A 21,529-nucleotide genomic window follows, 5' to 3' on the forward strand; every position below is an offset into this window, starting at 1 on the left:
ATATTGAACATCAAGACAAGGAATAAATTATACAGTGAGAAAGTTCAACTGCCTCCTTCTGCTTCACTTTCTGAGGTCTGACACATAATCAGAGTAATAAAGGGGTATATGCAGTGGCGTACCAAGGGGGGGGCAGTGGGGGCGGTCCGCCCCGGGTGCACACCGCTGGGGGGTGCCGCGGCGCGCGCCTGTGGGCTCCGACTTCGCTAACTTCCCTCGTTTGCTACAGCTCCCGCTGCCCCGGAACAGGTTACTTCCTGTTCCGGGGCAGAGGGAGCTGCAGCGAACGAGGGAAGTTAGCGAAGTCAGAGCCCACAGGCGCGCGCCACGGCACCCCCCCCCCAGCGGCGTGCACCTGGGGGGGAGGTGTCATTTTGCAGGCGGGGGGGGGGGGGGGGGGCGCATCAGCGATCTGCCCCGGGTGCAATCCAAGCTAGGAACGCCACTGGGTATATGATAAAAGAGACCTCAGTCTCATGTCCTTTGGCTGACCATCCTGGGGTAGATGCACTCCCTCTTGCAGCAGGTGAGTGTATCAGAGCTAACAGGTTCATAATAATAAAAAAAAGGAATCTTAGCAAGCATTCAGGTTCAGAAATCAGTTTAAGAAAAACAGGAAAAAGAACACTGCACTTTAGCTGAATAGACAGAAGTTGTCTTTAAGTGACCAAAAGACCACATTTGATACAAGAACATAAGAGTCGCCATACTGGGCCAGACCAATGGTCTATCTAAGCCCAGTATCCTGGTTCCAATAGCATGGTCCCAGTACAGATCCCTGCGGAACTCCACTGTTCACCCTCTTCCATTGAAAGAAGTGACCATTTAACCCTACCCTCTGTTTTCTGTCGACTAACCAATTCCTAATTCACACCAGAACCTTGCCTCCTATCCCATGACTTAAATTTTCTCAGGATTCTCTCAAGAGGCACTTTAGGCCATTCTTGTAATGGTTTACAATTGTACCTTTTATGGATTTCATATTTGAAGCTATACATGTGATCTTTTGAACACCTCACACGAGTGCCGCAGCACAGCATCCCTTTACATAATGCTTGACTTTTTTCCCTGTGAGTAGGGATGTTCATTGAGGTGTTTATTTATACAAAAGGTATCATGTGTGTATATATTTCTTATATATTTTTAAACATATTTTAATATTTTTGAGGTCTTACCTTTTCTTTATTGCTGTTTAGAACTGGTTAAATATATAACAGATTAAATATAGCTGGTTACTATTTAACCGGCTGAACTACATAGCCGTTTATTATATATAGCCGGCTGGCGATCACAACAAGCAAAAACAGATTCTTCCCTTCACTTCCTCCTAAATCTCAACTGCTGAACAGTGAAGCACATTCTGCTTAAGGCAAAGCAGTTGCTCTCCTAGAAGAGGGCATCCACCTAACCTACCCGATGAGGAACAGTCAGATTCTCTATGCCAATCAGATCTCGCTGGAGCTCTGTCAGCTTCTGGAAATTCTCCAGGATGACCAAGCCATCCTGCAGCTGAGAGGTCACCTCTGTCACTTCATTCAGTGCACCTTTTAGGAGAAAAAAAGAAGGCAAACAAGGAAGATAAATGTTAACAGCTGTACTTTAAAGCTCCAATTAGAAGGGATCATATTTGTTAAAATAATTTATGTGTATGATCGGTATTAACATAATTAACATTACTTTGCTATCAGTCTCAACAATTACATCTATAATAGGCTCCAAAACTACAATCCTATAAACAGAGGTCTTCAAGGAAGTAACTTGCATAATATGGCAATTACAACTCTAACCACCTTACTTGGCAGACTGGATGGATATGTTGATTCTTCATCTGTTGTCATCCACTATGTTACAATAATATATATAAGCTTAAATACAATAATATTATAACCATTTATTCAAAGGGGCAAATATCAAAACTATATCATGTAATTGGTACCAGTGTGTAATAATCAACATTTTTGGGGACCTGTGCAGCAGTTAATATGATTAAACTTATTCATACTAACATAGTAACATAGTAGATAACGGCACATAAAGACCTGTACAGTCCCATCCAGTCTGCCCAACAAGATAAACTCATAGCAATGGTTTTGTGCGTTGTTAGCTTGTTTTGGGTACTATAATGATCCACATTTTATTTTTAAGGTCTGCTTGCAGTATGAGTGTTGTTTTGTCTATCCCACCTGTTTTTTTTTCTACTGGTTGCTTTTACCTTTCATTCCCAGGTACGCTTGATGGTGCTTAAATGAACTGTCAACTCCAATGGACTCTTCCAGGGCTATGTTTTGATTTCTATACTTGCCTATATGCCAATCTGTGATGAGTAACTAGGAATTAAGAGGATCTTTTACAAAGCGGTGGGGAACGCTAAAATGGAACTGCAGCTGCCGGTGGTAGTTCTGGCTGGAGCACGCTCCGTTTCTGGCACTAAAGGAAATTTTCTTCCCTAGCATGGGGATAACCTGGCAGCAATCGGGCATTGCCACATGCTGCTCTGTTACTGACGGAGGGAGCCCTTACCGCCACCTCAATGGATAACGGTAAGTGCTCCCCGCCGCATGGCCACAGGGTAAAGTATCTTACTGCGTGGCCAATGTTTTAGTAGGGGGGGGGAGCATTTTTCTGACTGCGGTAAAAAGGGCCCTGTCATGTGGGAAAAACAGAAAATGCTGCTACCGCAGGGCCCTTTTTCCTGCAGCTTTGTAAAAGAACCCCAAGTGTTTTTCTGGTCATGATGCTAGATCCATTTTTTTTCTTTTTGTCTATTGGCATTATTCTTACCCTTCTTGAGGCACTTTGGAATCTTATTAGATGTTTTCCCACCTTTTTTTCTTTACTGCCAAGTGTAGTGTGATAGTTTCATTTGCTCTTTGTATTTTTGATTCCTCTCTTTCCTTGGGGTGGGGGGTGGGGAGATTTGCTTCACAGTGACCACAGTCCGAGGCACAGACACATGGAGGTGCATGATCGAACGGGGCACCCAAGTTTTCCTGCGGGCGTCCTTGCAGAACGTCCCCGCAAAGGGGCGGGGAAACCCATATTATCGAAACAAGATGGGTGTCCATCTTTCATTTCGATAATACGGTCATGGACGCCCAAATCTCAACATTTAGGTGGACCTTAGAGATGGTCGACATAAATGTTGAGATGGTCAACCTTACAGATGGTCGTCCCCGGTTTTCGGCGATAATGGAAACCGAGGACTCCAATCTCAAAAACGACCAAATCAAACTCATTTGGTTGTGGGAGGATCCAGCATTCATAGTGCACTGGTCCCCCTGACATGCCAGGACACCAACCGGGCACCCTGGGGGGCACTGCAGTGGACTAACTGATGCACTAACTGAACAGAAAAAGCCCTTGCCTTACCGATCCCTTAGCGATTCGGAAAGGAACGGGCGTGCATAAAGGAAATCGCATGCAAATGAGCTGCTCACTGTTAGCTCATTTGCACACAATTTCCTTCCTAAGGAGGGGAAGCCAGTGCAGAGCAGACAGTGGGTTTGAACTAGCTACCTTTGGATTGCAAGACCAGTGCCCTAACCACTAGGCCACACCTCCACTCCACTGCCTTGAAATCTGGCCATCCCTGTGTGTGTGTGTGTGGGGGGGGGGGGGCAGTCCACGTCTTTGCTATGCCTCCGCTGACATACACACACCTCCCCCCCCCCCCCCCCCCGGGACCTGCATACTGCTGCGATGGACCTGAGTATGATATTTGAGGCTGGCAAAAAAAGTTTTTAAAGTTATTTTTTTTAGGGTGGGAGGGGGTTAGTCACCACTGGGGGAGTCAGGGGCGGTCATCCCCGATTCCCTCCGGTGGTCATCTGGTCAGTTCGGGCATCTTTTTGAGGCTTGGATGTAACAAAAATTGGACCAAGTAAAGTCGGCCAAGTGCTCATCAGGGACACCCTTCTTTTTTCCATTATCGCTCGAGGACGCCCATCTGTTAGGCACGTCCCAGTCCCGCCTTTGCTACGCTTCCGACACGCCCCCGGGAACTTTTGTCGTCCCCGCGATGGGAAGCAGTTGGGGACGCCCAAAATCGGCTTTCAATTATGCCGATTTGGGTGACCCTGAGAGAAGGACATCCATCTCCCGATTTGTGTCGAAAGATGGGCACCCTTCTCTTTCGAAAATAAGCCTGTTTGTCCCTTTTCTGGGAGACGGGAATGGGCTGTGGAAGTGATTGGGGGGGGGGGGTACTTTGATTTATTTTGTTGGTTTGGGGGATTTCTTGTTTGTTTTTTTCTGTTGTTTTTTTTTTTTCTTCTACAGTATTTGCAGTATTTTTGTCTATGTTTGTTTTTTGGGTGTTTAGTTGTTTTATTTTGATGCAGTATGTGGTTTTTTAAAAATATTTGCTGCTTGTTTTCTTCTTTCTCACTCGGGATCCTTGGCGAACTCACTGCTTCTCCCCTTATGGAGGTTCACTTGAGGAGAGACCGCAGGCTGGGAACGGTCTTCTCTTCTGATATATGTATTTTTTCTGAAAGGCAACCTGGACTGGGGTAACAGATGACCACACTTAAAATGATATTTTGGAATGTGGGCGGGGTGACATCACCTATCAAGCATCAAAAAATTTTGCAATCTCTTTAGAGGTAGCGGGTGGATGTAGCTATGCTTCAGGAGACTCACCGATCCACCGCTGGACACAAGAAATTTCAGAAAAGGTGGGTAGATATGATGGTAAAGTCACCAGCGGTACACCGTAAAGCTGGGGTCCTCATTTTGTTTCATAAGAGTCTAGATTTATAGATATATAAAGCCAACCAAAGCTCTGATGGAAGATATGTGATGGCTCAGGTGACTATAGTGGAGGAGTGGCCTAGTGGTTAGAGTGGTGGACTTTGGTCCTGGGGAACTGGGTTCAATTCCCATTGCAGGCACAGGCAGCTCCTTGTGACTCTGGGCAAGTCACTTAACCCTCCATTGCCCCAGGTACAAATAAATACCTAAGCTGCAATGAGCCTGCCATGAGTGGGAAAGCACAGGGTACAAATTAAAAAAAAAAGTTCTTACTTTCTAATTTTTATGCGCCTAATGTGTTTAACAACAAGATTATTTGTAAATTGATTCAGATCTTTTCCCCTCTTTCAGTTAACAATGAGATAATAGATGGGGATTTTAATATTGTTTATGATCTGTTTTTTTATCAATCTAACCCACCCCACAAGGCTCATTTAGAGCCTGACAAGGCTTACCCTTGCTTTGCAGCACACTGGATTTTATTGATCCTAACTCTTGTTCACTTGTTGAGAACCCTTATTTTATCATCCTCACTTTAATATTCCCTTATCTCTTGTTTGTCCTGTTTGTCTGTCCTAATTAGATTGTAAGCTCTGTCGAGCAGGGACTGTCTCTTCATATTCAAGTGTACAGCGCTGCGTACATCTAGTAGCGCTAAAGAAATGATAAGTAGTAGTAGTAGTAATATGGAGAACACTCCATCCTGGTGAGCAAGATTACACACATCTCTCATGTGCACACTCTACCCAGGCTCAGATACTCTCTTTTGGTTTCCCAGGCCTTATTCTCTAACATTTCCCAAGTGGAGATTGGCTCCTATGGGGTTTCTGATCATGCTCTGATTTGGATTCAGATGCGGGTGGGTGAGGGCACATATAATTGGAGATTTCCTTTGGACTTATATGGGGATGCCCATTATTATGATTTTATTCACAAGAAACAGCAGGAATATCATTCCCATAATCAACAACACTTAGAGCAGCCTATATTATTTTGGGAAGCAGCTAAAGTAGTGCTGCCCAAGGGTAGTGGGGAACCATTGCATATTACAAGCGCAAAAGAAAGCTGCAGGATAATAACATATTGCATTTGGAATCCCAGGTGTGCATCGGATTAATTTTGGACGCTCTCCGACAGCTTACAATAAGGCTGTACTACTAGCTTCTCAGGCAGAACTTAATGAACTCTTAATCAAAGAGCCAATAAATCTCTTAATTATTATAAATACTAGTAAAAAAAGGCCCGTTTCAGACTGAAATGAAATGGGAACTAGCAAGCTAATGACCTTGTGCTATTAATGTTTTGTAAAGGATTAGAGTATCAGAGGTGGGGGCAGGGTGTGCAAACTCTGAGGCTGCATCAGTCTATTGCTCTGTGAGACAGAATTGTTTTTCAGCCTTAGCTTCTTTGTTTTTCCTGGCTGTGCTCCTCTGCCTTCGGTTTGCTTCAGCAGGGGGGGGGGGGGGGGGGGGGGTTCTATCACTCATCCTGCCTCAGTGAGTGAGTCGTTAAGGGGGGGTTGTGGCTTGGTGGGCTACCTGCTTTGTTTCTCCTCGCTGTCCTCCTTTCCAGGGCCGGTCTTAGCCAGGGCCCTTTGCAGACCAATTTGGTGGGGCCCCATCCTAGCCCCCACCCCCGCCCCAGCTCCACCCCATTGATTATTACATTTTTAGAACATTTTTTATTTATGAAATTTCAAATAAAGACAAATGAAGCTAAATTTGTATCTTGAAAACCCCCCTCACCAGAAATTATTCAGTTCAAGTCCACTACAATTAGTAGTTCCAATTCTCATAACCCCGGGGGGTCAGAGGTGCGGACACACAATCTCTCCACTGCAAAACACTATACACAAACTTGTGCAAAAACACACTCATAACCTTACCAAACCATAACAGCACTAAATCCAAGGACAGGACAAGCTACAACTTTATGCGTGGAAAGGCAGAACTGTAATTACATCAGGCTCTAAAATACCAATATACTACCTCGTGAAAAAAAGCAAAACAAAAAGGGCTGCAAATACTACACACTAGCAGGATACTGCACCTTGATCACACATGAAAAACACATGACACAACAGATATGAAGGCAAAATACTGAACTGGAAAGTTACCTCAAGAAGTCAGACTCAGCATGCAGCAATACTAGAAAAATTGAAACTTACATGCAAAATACCACAGATGCACATTTCCAAAATCTGACATATTCCAATTAATAAATTCTGAATAAAATACTTTTTTCTACCTTTGTTGTCTGATCATTTAGTTTTTCTATTCGCTTTAGTCCCGGTGTCTTCTGTTTTATGCAGTGTCTTCTTTCCATTTGATATTTTTTTCTCTCACCATGTCCACCATCCTCCTGTGTCCTTATGTGTTCTGTCTACCATCTGTAAATCCTCTCTCCCTGGGCCCTGCCCTCCCATCCATATCCATCCTTGTTCCTCTCTCCCCTTCCCTCCTCCATCTGTCCATATCCAGCAATTCTCCTCCCTCCCCTCCATATCCAGCAATTAATCCTCTCTCCCTGGGCCCTGCCCAGTCCCATCCATATCCATCCATGCCCATCTGGCCCCGGCCCCTCCATTCATCCCTATCCAGCAATGCCCCTCTCTCCCTGAGTCCTGCCCAGTCCCATCCATATCCATCCATGCCCATCTGGCCCCTGCCCCCTCCATTCATCCCTATCCAGCAATTTCCCTCTCTCCCTGAGCCCTACCCTCCCATCCATCCATGCCAATCTGTCCCCTTCCCCCTCCATTCATCCCTATCCAGCAATTCCTCTCTCTCCCTTCCATGAACTCTGCCCTCCCATCCATGCTCCTCTCTCCCCTGCCCTCCCGCTCCCATGTCCCAACTGCCCGCCCGCCCTCTTCTCCCCCCCCTAGATCCCTTTCCTTTTTTGTTTCTTTTAAATTTACCTCCGTCCGGCAGCACAGCGTCAGTGAAGGAGGCAGCGCTTCCGAGTCCCGACGTCTCTAGCCTTCCCTTCACTCAGGGGCCCGCCTTCTTCTGACGTCATTTCCTTGATGTCAGAAGAAGGCGGAACACTGAGCGAAGGGAAGGGGGAAGGCTAGAGACGTCGGGACTCGGTAGCACCGCCTCCTTCACTAACGCTGCGCTGCCGGACAGAGGTAAATTTAAAAGGAAGGTAAATTTAAATAGCGCCGGGATTCGGGAGCGGAGGAGGCTGACTGAGGTGCGCCGCGCGGGGCCCCCTTAAGCGCGGGGCCCTATGCGGCCGCCTCGGTCGCCTCCCCTTAAGACCGGCCCTGCTCCTCTCCCTTCCCTTCGCGTCAGCTGGTGTAGAGTATCAGAGGTGGGGGCAGTGTTTGCAAACTCGGAGGCTGCATCAGTGTATCGCTCTGTGAGACAGAGTTTGTTTTCAGCCTCTCCTGGCTGTGCTCCTCTCCCTTCCGTTTGCTTCGGCGGGGTTTGTTTTTGTATCAGTCATCCTGCCTCTGAGTGAGTGAGTCATTGGGGGGGGGGTGGCTTGGTGGGCTAGCTGCTTTGTTTCTCCTTGCTGTCCTCCTCTCCCTTCCCTTCGCATCAGCTGGTATTTTTTGTTTGTTTTCGATCACTCAGCCTGCTTCACGCGATTGGTTGAGTGCCACTCTCGACGTCATTACATTGTGATGCGAGGGCGGGGCACAAAGTAATGGTCAAAAACGGATATCTCTGGCGCCTCACACTTCCAGTTGAGGCTTCATTTAGAACGTTGGGGTTGCGAATTATGTCTGGAAGGGGCGTGGCTGAGGGCGGGTCTATGAGTGAGAGTGAGTGTTGTTGACAGCCTAGCTTTCAGTGTTTCCCTCCCACAGACTCAGCTTCAGAATGTTGCAGGTGAGAATTATTAATATAGATATCAGCTATATCTCCACAGCAATAAGAGTGGCAGACTTATGTCCCATTTGATTCATACTAAGATGAGGCCTAAGAAAGTATTACAAATCAAACAAACAAATGGCTCTTCTACAAATTCTGATTCAGCAATCAATACTATTTTTCGGGATTACTTTGACATCCTTTATAATGCAGCAGATCATTTTAAATACCTCAATGGCATTAATGTACAGGAGGTGAGCCTCTGGAATGAGAGGACAGAACCTCTGTCCACGTGGGTGTTGTCTACCAACCCCCAACGCAATTAGAGGAACTAAAGATCTGATCGCAGATATTCAAAAATTAGGAAAGAAAAAAGAGGTTCTGTTGATGGGAGATTTCAATCTGCCGGATGTAGATTAGAAGGTTCCATCTGCAAAATCGGAAAGAAGTAGAGAGATTGTGGATGCTTTCCAAAGTACTCTGCTCAGACAAATGGTGACGGAACCCACGAGGGAGGGAGCGACGCTGGATCTGGTACTCACAAATGGGGATAGTGTGTCAAATGTCCGAGTGGGTGCACACCTGGGAAGCAGTGACCATCAAACGGTTTGGTTTGATATGTTTTTTTAACTATGATATGACGGCTGAAGTGGAGGGCGGTCACTCTAAACTCAAAGTCCTGGATTTCAAGCGTGCTGACTTTAGTAAAATGGGGGAATACCTGAGGAAGGAGATGATGGGCTGGGAGGACATACGAGAAGTGGAAGGACAGTGGTCCAGGCTGAAGGAAGTAATAAATAGGGCCACAGACCTTTATGTAAGGAGAGTAAATAAAAGCAAGAGAAAAAGGAAACCGATATGGTTCTCCAAGAAAGTGGCTGAGAAAATAAAGGCTAAAGAGTTAGCGTTCCAGAAATATAGAAAATCTCAAGAAGAGGAACACAGGGAGGAATACCGGTTGAAACTGAAAGAAGCCAAGAGAGAGATACATCTGGCGAAGGCGCAAGCGGAAGAACAAATGGCTAGAAATGTAAGGAGGGGCGACAAAAATTTCTTCAGGTATATTAGTGAAAGGAGAATTGACTAAAAAGGGAATTGTGAGACTAAAAGATACAGCGAAACGCTATGTAGATAATGATGAAGAAAAAGCCAATTTGCTAAATAGATACTTTTGTTCTGTTTTCACTGAAGAAAATCCTGGAGAAGGACCGAGAGGGACTGGCAAAAGTACACCTGAGAATGGAGTGGATAGAGCACCGTTCACGGAAGAGAGTGTGTATCAACAACTTGGAAAGCTAAAGGTGGACAAAGCCATGGGACCGGATGGGATCCACCCCAGAATATTGAGGGAACTCAGAGAGGTTCTGGCGGGTCCTCTTAAAGATTTGTTTAATAAATCCTTGGAGACGGGAGAGGTTCCGAGGGATTGGAGAACGGCGGATGTGGTCCCTCTTCACAAAAGTGATAATAGGGAAGAAGCTGGAAACTGCAGGCCGGTAAGCCTCACTTCGGTTATTGGAAAAGTAATGGAAGCCATGCTGAAGGAAAGGATAGTGAATTTCCTGGAAGCCAATAAGTTGCAAGATCCGAGACAACATGGTTTTACCAGAGGGAAATCGTGCCAAACGAATCTCATTGAATTCTTTGATTGGGTAACTGGAGAAGTAAATCATCGACATGCTATAGACGTAGTCTACTTAGATTTTAGCAAAGCTTTTGACACGGTTCCCCACAGGAGGCTCTTAAATAAACTCGATGGGCTGAAGATAGGTCCCGAAGTGGTGAACTGGATTAGGAACTGGTTGACGGACAGACGACAGAGGGTGGTGGTAAATGGAGTTCGTTCGGAGGAGGGAAAGGTGAGTACTGGAGTGCCTCAGGGATCGGTGCTGGGGCCAAGTCTGTTCAATATATTTGTGAGTGACATTGCCATAGGGTTAGAAGGTAAAGCTTGCCTATTTGCGGATGATACTAAGATTTGCAACAGAGTGGACACCCGGGAGGGAGTGGAAAGCATGAAAAAGGATCTGAGGAAGCTAGAAGAATGGTCAAAGGTTTGGCAATTAAAATTCAATGCGAAGAAATGCAAAGTGATGCACTTAGGGAGTAGAAACCCACGAGAGACTTATGTGTTAGGCGGTGAGAGTCTGATAGGTACTGAGGGGGAGAGGGATCTTGGGGTGATAGTATCCGAGGATCTGAAGGCGACGAAACAGTGTGACAAGGCGGTGGCTGTAGCGAGAAGGTTGCTAGGCTGTATAGAGAGAGGTGTGATCAGCAGAAGAAAGGAAGTGTTGATGCCCCTGTACAAGTCGTTGGTCAGGCCCCACCTGGAGTATTGTGTGCAGTTTTGGAGGCCGTACCTTGCGAAGGATGTTAAAAAAATGGAAGCGGTGCAAAGAAAAGCTACGAGAATGGTACGGGATTTGCGTTCCAAGACGTATGAGGAGAGACTTGCTGACCTGAACGTGTATACCCTGGAAGAAAGGAGGAACAGGGGTGATATGATACAGACGTTCAAATATTTGAAAGGTATTAATCCGCAAACAAATCTTTTCCGGAGATGGGAAGGCGGTAGAACGAGAGGACATGAAATGAGGTTGAAGGGGGCAGCCTCAGGAAAGATGTCAGGAAGTATTTTTTCACGGAGAGGGTGGTGGATGCTTGGAATGCCCTCCCGCGGGAGGTGGTGGAGAGGAAAACGGTAACAGAATTCAAACATGCGTGGGATATGCATAAAGGAATCCTGTGCAGAAGGAATGAATCCTCAGAAGCTTAGCCGAAATTGGGTGGCGGAGCAGGTGGGGGGAAGAGGGGTTGGTGGTTGGGAGGTGAGGATGGTGGAGGGCAGACTTATACGGTCTGTGCTGGGGCCGGTGGTGGGAGGTGGGACTGGTGGTTGGGAGGCGGGAAGTACTGCTGCGCAGACTTGTACGGTCTGTGCCCTGAACAAGGCAGGTACAAATCAAGGTAAGGTTTACACATATGTTTGTCTTGTTGGGCAGACTAGATGGACCGTGCAGGTCTTTTTCTGCCGTCATCTACTCTGTTACTATGTTACTATGAGAGGGCAAAGGATGAATGAGAGGGCAAAGGATGAAGTTAAGAGGAAATAAGCTTAGGAGGAATCTAAGAAAATACTCTTTCATGGAAAGAGTGGTGAATGTGTGGAATGGCCTGAAGGTCGTGGAGACAAGGACTGTGTCAGAATTTAAGAAAGCGTGGGACAGGCACGAGAGACCTCTTAGGAAAAGGACGAGTTAGTGGCTACTGATGATGGGCAGACTGGATGGGAATCAATCTCAGCACACTCAATTGAATGCACCCATTACTTTTGAATTCAAACTAGTGCCTTGGGCAAAGTGCTGGGGCCAGATGGCTTTTACGCTGAATTTTATAAACTTCTGTCAACAGCAATAGGCCTGCACTTGGTTGCACTGAATACCGCGATTACTGATTCCCAGAAGTTGCTCGATTCCTTGAAAATAGCTTAGATGTTTGTTTTACCTAAGCCTGGTAGGACCCCCTTCTGCATTCCTCTTAACAACCTATCTCTATTTTGAATTATGAAATTAAATTGTTGGCTAGGGTCTTGGCGAATAGGTTGGCCAAGGTTCTACCCTCTCTGGTTGATGAGTCCCAGACAGGTTTTGTTCGGGGATGTTCCACATCTAAGAATATTATAGCAAATTTAGCTTCTTTGGAACAAGTCCAGAGTCATGGAATGCCTTCTCTGCTCATCAGCTTTGATGCAGAAAAGGTATTTGATTGGGTATCTTGGGATTTTCTGTTTGTGGTATTGGATAGATATGGGTTTCAGGGCCTCATTTTGTCTACGATAAAAGTTTTATATTCTAATCCACAAACCACCCTTCATGTAAATGGAATTTGTTCATCCCCATTTCCTACCCAACAGAGTTGTCCCCTTTCTCCTCTTTTATTTGTGCTCACCTTAGATTCTTTAATAAGAGAGATACAGCATCATCCGCAAGTTTGTTGCATTTCTATCAATACTGTTTGTTTCAAGATTACGGCTTGTGCTGATGATGTATTGGTTCACATCACTAACCCCTGCCAATCTCTGCCTACTCTCATGGAAACCTTTGAAGAATATGAAGATTATTCGGGTTATAAGCTAAACTTTACCAAATCTTTAGCAATGGACTCCCAAACACAACTCCAACTCAACTGGCTGTGTCCCTTCTCACTGAACTGGGCTAATGGGGCCAGGGCCAGTCTTAGGCAGAGGCGACCAAGGCGGCCGCATAGGGCCCCGCGCCTAAGGGGGCCCCACGCGGTGCGCCTCAACTCTGCCTCCGCTCGCCTCAGACGACCGTCCGCATCATTCACCCCCGGCGCGGCGCCCACCCCCGGCTTGGGCCCGTTGAGCCCACTGTCAGCTCCCGAGTCCCCGGACCCTGGCGAGGCGGCGACAGTAACTTTGCAGGCTTGCAGCGAGCCAGGAGGCAGCGACGGCCCTGCCCCCAACGGCGACAGACAGTTGCAGCGCGACGGCTCACCTCCAGGCTCCAGCTTTTCACTTCCCGCTCAATGTCCCTCCTTCTGATGAGGTATTTCCTGTTTCCGCGAGGGCGGGAGTCACTGAGCGGGAAAAGCTGAAGCCTGGTCCGAGGTGGTGAGCCATCATCGCTGACTGTGGTGCGAGCGAGAGCGCGGCCATGCAGACTCGTGGAGCCAAGCGAGGCGAGCAAACTAAGCAACAGACAGGGGAGGGCTGCCTACAACAGTTGTGCCAATCCAGGCAGGCAGGCAGCAAGCCAGGTATGATGATAGCTTTTTTCTAAATTAGGAAGAACCTTTTTAAATTAAAGTACTGTCTGACTCTGTGGTGGTTTGCAATGTTTCAGCTATGTCCACCATTTTGTCAAAGGTTTTGCCTGGGACCCTTGCTTCCAGTGACAGTTCCCCTTCTTCCCTTTTCAGTCCCTGCCCACCTTTACCCATAGATATCCTTTTAATCATCTTTTACCTCCCTTCTTCAATGCACCTTAATGTTAATAATTCTTCCTTCTGAGCCTTACTCATCCTCCCCTAAGTGGTCCCATATGCCTCATCCTTCCCCAGGGTTCACCCCAAGTCTCACTCTCACCTGTACTCCACACTACACTTCAGTCACCCTCCACCCTCCCAGTATCATTCATCCTCTCACTAGTGCTGCCACACATCCCCATCCATCTTCCTCCCTCCCCATCTCCCACTCCAGATCCTGTTATCCTTTCCCAATATTTATGTCCAAGCCTCTCATCTCCCCAGTAGCCTGTATTAGTCAGCCTTAGTCATCCTTGTTGCAGTGCTCCCCTAACTTCATTCATCCTTCCACTCTCACTCATCCTGCCTCCCTAGTGTTTCCCCTATTGTTAGTCACTTAATTTATCCACTGCTTCCCCAGGTATCTCCGTTCTACTCTCCACATCCAGTGACTCTCCCCTCTTCACCTCCCTCCAGCATCTCTCCCTACCCTATCCCTCTATGTCCAGTATCACCCATCTCTCTTTTCCTCTCCATGTTCACTGTTTACCTTTTGTGTCCTATTCCCTTGCAACCCTTGTAATAGGGGAATTTGAAAGTACTGGATCTTTTCTTAATATTTTTCCTTTATTCTCCTTTGTTATGAGAATTGGAACTACTAATTGTAGTGGGCTTGAACTGAATAATTTCTGGGGAGGGGAGGTTTCATGATAGCATTGTGCTTATTATTTCAATCAGTTTTTTGTACAAGTTTAGCTTCATTTGTCTTTATTTGAAATTTCATAAATAAAAAAAATTTCTAAAAATAGAATAATTCTATCAATGGGGCGGAGCTAGGGTGGGGGCGGAGCTAGGGTGGGGCAGGACTAGGGTGGGGCGGGGCTAGGATGGGGCCCCACCAAATTGGTCTGCACAGGGCCCCGCACTTGCTAAGACCGGCCCTGAATGGGGCTTTCTGATACTTGGGTAATCATTTGACAGTTCATACTTCCCAGATTTATCAACTCAATATAGATAAATTGCTTCAGTCCACATCCAACACATTGGTGGGTTGGAGATATCTCCCTATTAGCCTTCATGGCAGGATCCAGTTATTTCGAATGATGGAGTTTCCAGGATGGCTGTATACATTACATATGCTGCCTTTAAAACTTTTGAAAAATGATCTTAAAGCTTTATAGAAGCTCTTGGCTAAATTTTTTTTTGTTGGGGGGGGGCACAACGTCAAAACTCCATTTTGACTGCAGAGGTTCTGGCATCTAAAAGTTATTCTATCTGTCTTCATCCTGACTCAATAGTCCCTTCCTACCCACCCCTAGGTTAACTCCCCCTGGAGTGGAGGAGTGGCCTAGTGGTTAGGGTGGTGGACTCTGGTCCTAGGGAACTGAGGAACTGAGTTCAATTCCCACTTCAGGCACAGGCAGCTCCTTGTGACTCTGGGCAAGTCACTTAAATCTCCATTGCCTCAGGTACAAATAAGTACCTGTATATGTAAGCTGCATTGAGCCTGCCATGAGTGGAAAAGCACGGGGTACAAATGTAACTAAATTAAAATATAGAGAAATCAAGAGAGAAGTATCTTCAATATACCCTACATTGGTCAATCCTACTCACTCATATCCCTTAACAAAGTTCACCTTTTCACACTTGTGAATCACATCAATATGACCTTCACTGAATGCAATACGGGTTGTACTTTAATCCTAAGGCAAATCATCTGGAACCTTACAGCTTGCCCCATCTGTCTACAAATATCAGCTATGAAAGATGAAATCAACAACCTCAAAAAGGAATTGACCACAAATAAGGAAACATCCAGGATTACCCAATTTCCAGCTAATTTACCACTAGCACTGCCGCAGAGAATAAGCAATAGAGAAAAAATGGGTGACAGTAGGTTCTGGTAGATTATGACTTGTGATACAAAGGCATTCACCCTCCCACCCTTTGCCCCTGTATAATTCCTTTGCTGTACTGGATCATTATGATGTTGAAAAAAGTAGTACTGATGTGGAACCAGAGGCAAGGAATGTAACACAATCCAAGAGACATCCCGAAAACAAATGACAGATTGGTGAAAAGCAGAAAATTCCTACTGCAAGGAGACTCCATTATCAGAGGCATTAACTCAGGAACACAGTTCAAGGGTCTCAACCTAGTAAAATGCCTTCAGGATTTTCAGCTACCAGAAGCACCAACCAAATACTGAACGTGATCTGAGAGGAGAGTAAGGATTTTTACTTAATACTGACGTTGTAATCCACCTGGGGCCAAATGACCTGGCCAGCAATAGCAAGCTTAGAGCACAGAGAGTGTTCCAGAAGCTTGGGGAGGGGACTCAAATCTTTGGTTGACTGCAGTTTTCTGAAGTAATTCCTACATGTGGGAAGGGAGAGGAAAGACTACGTATAACTGAATAATTCAATAAGTGGCTCAAATCTTGGTGTAAAGAAGAAGGTCTTAGATATATAGGAGGATGGAGTAGTGTGTGGAAAAATAACAAGCTGTACTGTAATGATGGGCTACATCTTTCTGTGACAGGAAAAATGATCCTTGGGGGCAAATTCAGAGAGTATGTTTCTAGACACTTAAACTAAAGGGTGGGGGTGACAAAAGAAAACAAGGGAATATAGAAAGTCACCTCCCAAAAAAAAACATGATGGCAGAGAGAAAGATCACCTAAAAACAGAAAACCATACAAACTCATTTAGTACATGAAAAGCATTGAGCACAAATGTTCGCAGCCTAAGTAAAAAGGTTCAAGATTTGCTAGCCCTGATGTTTGAGGAAAACTTAGATATTGTTGCTATTACAGAGACATGGTTCAATGATTCCCAAGAATGGGGTTGATCTTACTGAGCTATAATCTTTTTAGGAAGGATAGGGAGGGTCAAAGAGGTGGAGAAGTGGCGCTGTATGTGCAAAACAATATCAGAGCGGCTGAAAAGCAGGGAATCTAAGGAAAGGGAGAAAGCTATATGGATCATCCTGGAAAGAGAAGATGGAACCTGTATCCACATGGGTGTTATCTACAGATCTCCATCACAATTGAAGAAGCTGGACAAGGATCTGATAGAAGATATTCATAAGTTTGGTATGAAAGGGGAGATGCTATTGTTGGAAGATTTCAACTTGCCTGAGTTGAATTGGAATGTCCTGTTGGCAAAATTGGAAAGAAGTAGAGAGTTTATGGATGCCTGTCAAAGTGCCTTGCTCAGACAAATGGTGATGGAACCAATGAGGGAAAAGTCAACGCTTGACGAAGTGTTTTCAACGTTCACATGGGTGCCCACTTAGGTAATTGTGATCATCACACTACTGGATTTCACACGTACTGTTCTGGTGAAATGGGGGAATACCTGCAGAAGGAGCTGATAGCATGGGTAGGCATAGGTGAAGTGGAAGAACAGTGGTCCAAGCGGAAAGCTGCTGTAAATATGGCAAATGATCTTTACACAAGGAAAGTAAACAAAAACAAGAGAAACAGGAAGCCTATATGGTTCTCCAAACAAATGGCTGAAAAAATAAGGGCAAAAGAGGCTTCATTCATGAAATACAGAATGCAACGAGAGGATCAAGTTAAAGACTACTGGATTAAATTCAAAGAAATGAAGAGGGAAATACAGCTAGCAAAAGCGCAGGCAGAAGAAAAAATGGCTAAAGATGTAAAGAGAGGTGACAAGACCTTTTTCAGATACATTGGAGAAAGGAGAAAAGATAGGAATGGAATTGTAAGACTGAAGGGTGCTGAGAATAGCTATGTGGAGGGTGATGAAGATATAAGGATAAAGTGAACATGCTAAACAAATACTTCTCTTCAGTGTTCATGGAAGAAAATCCTGGAGAAGGACCATTGTTGGTTGCAGAAGGAATATCTGGGGGTAGAGTGGATATTGCGCCGTTCACGGAAGAAAGCATTTATAAACGGCTTGAGAATCTGAAAGTGGACAAAGCTATGGGACCGGATGGGATACATCCCAGGATACTGAGGGATTTCAAAGAAGTCCTGGTGGGATCTCTTAAGAATTTATTTAAAAGATCTTTAGAGATGGAAGCGGTTCCGCAGGACTGGAAATGAGCTGGTCCCTCTTCACAAAAGTGGAGACAGAGAAAAAGTGGAAACCTACAGGCCAATAAGCCTCAAGTTGGTGGTAGGAAAAATAATGGAGTTGCTGCTGAAGAAAAGGATAGTTAACTTTCTAGAAGCCAACGGGTTACAGTATCTGAGACAACATGGCTTTACCAAAAGAAAATCCTGTCAAATGAATCTGATTTTCTTTGACTGAATGACCAAAGAACTGGATGAAGGACATGCGCTAGATGTAATCTACTTGGATTTCAGCAAAGCCTTTGATACGGTCCCTCACAGAAGACTCATAAATAAGCTGAGAGGGCTGAACTTAGGACCAAAGTGGTGAACTGAATTGGAAACTGGTAGACCAACAGGCGACAGAGGGAGAGGGTGATGGTAAATGGAATCCGCTCAGAAGAAAGGAAGGTGAGTAGCAGAGTGACTCAGGTGTTGGGGCCGGGGCCGATTCTGTTTAATATATTTATGAGAGACCTTGCTGAAGGGTTAGAAGGAAACGTTTGCCTTTTTGTTGATGACATGAAGATAGCCAATACAGTGGATACCCTGGAAGGAGTAGAAATCATGAGAAGGGATTTACAAACGTTGGAAGAATGGTCATGGGTCTGGCAGTCAAAACTGTCAGTATGCTATTGAAACTACCACAATGCAGATTTCTCATTCATCCAAATTGTTTCACCTAAATTCAAGGACTGATTGTAATTCTTGTGGGGTCATCTATTGTATTATCTACCCTTGTGGGTTGTACTATATTGGTCAAACTACTAGAAAGGTTAAAACGCACATTGGGGAGCATATTAGTAACATTAAACTGATAAGCAGGATGTCTCTTTAACAGCACATTGGAAGGCACTTAATAATTCAATCATGGAATTGAAATGTTTGGTTTTGTTGCAAGTTAAATCCCGGGGCAAAGTGGATCCTGATAGATTGATTTACAAGGAGCAGAGGTTTATATATTCATGCAGCATTACACAACTGGGGGGACTGAACAAGGAAATTGAATGTGAGTGAGTGATTGATTGATCACAAATGTATCTAATTTAGGCATTAAATATCCTTGGCTATGTAGCAAATGCAAGCAGCTGTGTGGTGAAATGCATTATGGACTGGTTTCCTGTGCGGGATTAACAGTCGCAAAAACAGCAGTTTGAGAAATGTGCTGGTTGAAGATGTCTAACTCAGGGGCGTAGCCAGACAGCAGATTTTGGGTGGACCTAGGCAAGAAGTGGGTGGGCACCAAATGTTCTCTTCACCACCCCCACATCAAAAACATATCTCAGCTGGTGGGAAAATGCTTCTGTCCAGTCTCCACCTTGGTAGTCTGCAGCAGGCATGTGCTGAAAACTGAGCAGGCGAAGGTGCCAGTATTGTGGAGAGCAGCATTTTCATTACCATGTGCTACTGTTGGATGGGCCTGAGCCCTAGGTGGGTGGGCCCTGGCCCACCCAGGCCCACCTGTGGCTACGCCACTGGTCTAACTAACTTTCTGAAGGTATCTAATATATTTATTAGATTATATTATTTGTAAGATGTAAGGGGAATGTTAGTATCAAATGGGGTAACATGATGTCATGCATATGTTTTCACAGCATATCCTTTTTTTTTTTTTTTTAAATTTGAGAAAACTTGAAGCGAAACTCGGCCAGGGTTAAGGAAACACAGCATATTTAATATTATTTAGTAGCAACATTTGTGGAAGGCAGAGTTCTGAGAGACTTTTAGAAGGAACAAAAGCTGGACTTGATAGTGTGCTCAATGATTCTGGACTCATATGATTTAAAGATTTTAGGAAGATGCCATCATGATGAATTACTTTAACAGAAGCACATGCCAGCGAGAGTGAATTGCCGCTTGGATTTATTATGGACATCCTGGCCTAGGAAGGAGCAGTGGACTTTGATCCTGGGGAACTGGACTCTGGGCAAGTCACATAACTTTCCATTGCCCCAGGTACAAATAAGTACCTGTATATACTATGTAAACTGCTTTGAATATAGTTGCAAAAACCACAGAAAGGCAGTATATCAAGTCCCATTTCCTAATTTAGATAAGTTCTAGTTTTTTTTATTGACTGTTCATCATTGATGGTTCAACTGTGTAAAGACGATTAGACCAGATCGCTTATATTGCACAACGTATCATGGGAAAGCAGTACAGCTTCTGAATGATTGAGCTTGGGGGATGTTATTGTGTATTTTGTTATTTTTATAATAAAAGTCAACAAGATATATTTAGTTGGTCATGTATTACTTTCATTTCCAGATATTTGCATATAATGTTTGTTGTTCATTTATGATGAATGAGGGTTATTTAAGTTTTTGAATATGATTTAATTTTGTTATTTTCCTGTGATGTTTTGGGAAATAACAATTTAATGCCAAGAAGTGCAGAGTGATGCACTTGGGGTGCAGAAATCCAAAAGAGATGTACCAGATAGGAGGGGAGAAATTTGTAAGCTTGGCTCAGGAGAGGGACCTTGGGGTGATGGTGTCTGAGGATCTTAAGTTGACAAAACAATGCAACAAGGCAGTGGCTGTTGCCAGAAAGATGCTAGGCTGCATAGAGAGGGGTATAAAAAGCAGAAAGGAGGAGGTGTTGATGCCCATGTACAAGTCGTCGGTGAGGCCCCCCTTGGAACATTGTGTTCAGTTTTGGAGGCTGGTTCAATGAAAAGTGACGAAAATGGTATGAGGTTTACGTAGCAAGTCGTACGAGGAGAGACTTGTTGACCTGAACATGTATACCCTGGAGGAAAGGAGAAACAGGGGTTATATGATACAAACGTTCAAATATTTGAAAGGTATTAATCCACAAACATTTTCCAGAGATGGGAAGAGGACATGAATTGAGGTTGAAAGGGTGTTGACTCAGGAATAATGTCAGGAAGTATTTTTTTCATGGAGAGGGTGGTAGATACCCAGAATGCCCTCCCGTGGGAGATGGTGAAGATGCAAATGGTAATGGAATTCAAAAATGCATGGGATAAACACAAAGGAATCCCGTTTAGAAGGAATGGATCCAAAGAAGCTTAGCTGAGATTAGGTAGCAACACCAGTAACTGGGCAACAAAGCCAGTACTGGGCAGACTTCTACAGTCTGTGCCCTGATCGTAGCTTGACAGATTCAGCTTCAGAAGTTGGAGAACAAGGCCAGTACTGGGCAGACTTCTATGGTCTGTGCCCTGATCATGGCTGAATAGATTTGGATGGGTTGGAGTGGAGCTTTTCAGGGGCTTTGATGACAACTTCAGAAATTTTAGAACAAGCACAGCGCTGGGCAGACTTCTACGGTCTATGCCCTGAAAATGGCAAAGACAAATCAAGACCCATCTATTCATGATGACCTTTCCTTCTACCTCATGATGTAATTTAGTTTATTTTAATTTGTTTTTTATTACACTCTTTATTGTATACTGTTAATCGTTTTTAGTTTTTCCTATTTGCAGTAATGTGAGTTTCAGCCCCGGAATGGAAAATAAAGTTTTCTGACACTGGAATACCCTTGAAGTCCATTTTTTTTTGTATCATGTATTAGGGGCAGATGGCCATTTGAAACCTTTGAACAAGTTATGGGTGATTCATGTGCAAGACATTTATGCATATAAGCAACTTTCTCATTATGTTTCTTCACTGAGTTTAGAGGCTCTTAAAGCATCCTATAGCCTTAAACTCCATGTTTGTGGCTATGACCCTCTCTGGTCATAGCCACAAACATGGAGTTTAAGGCTATAGGATGCTTTAAGAGCCTCTAAACTCAGTGAAGAAACATAATGAGAAAGTTGCTTATATGCATAAATGTCTTGCACATGAATCTTTCGGTATCTACCTTGTACAAGCTATTGTTACAACTTTCTCCACAGCACGATTTATCG

At 44.7% G+C, this 21,529-nt stretch overlaps 1 protein-coding gene across 3 annotated transcripts in view; it reads right to left on the minus strand.

Annotated features, from left to right (window-relative positions):
- FARP2 (FERM, ARH/RhoGEF and pleckstrin domain protein 2) overlaps nucleotides 1-21,529 on the minus strand; it is a 750,352-nt gene that overhangs the window by 78,842 nt on the left and 649,981 nt on the right. For all 3 annotated transcript variants that reach the window (XM_030215608.1, XM_030215609.1, XM_030215606.1), the window contains one exon: nucleotides 1,414-1,544. In XM_030215608.1, coding sequence (XP_030071468.1) covers nucleotides 1,414-1,544 — 131 coding nt within the window. The remainder of the gene's footprint in view (nucleotides 1-1,413; nucleotides 1,545-21,529) is intronic.

The sequence above is a fragment of the Microcaecilia unicolor genome, chromosome 10, assembly GCF_901765095.1.
Source record: "Microcaecilia unicolor chromosome 10, aMicUni1.1, whole genome shotgun sequence".
Classification (NCBI taxonomy): domain Eukaryota; kingdom Metazoa; phylum Chordata; class Amphibia; order Gymnophiona; family Siphonopidae; genus Microcaecilia; species Microcaecilia unicolor.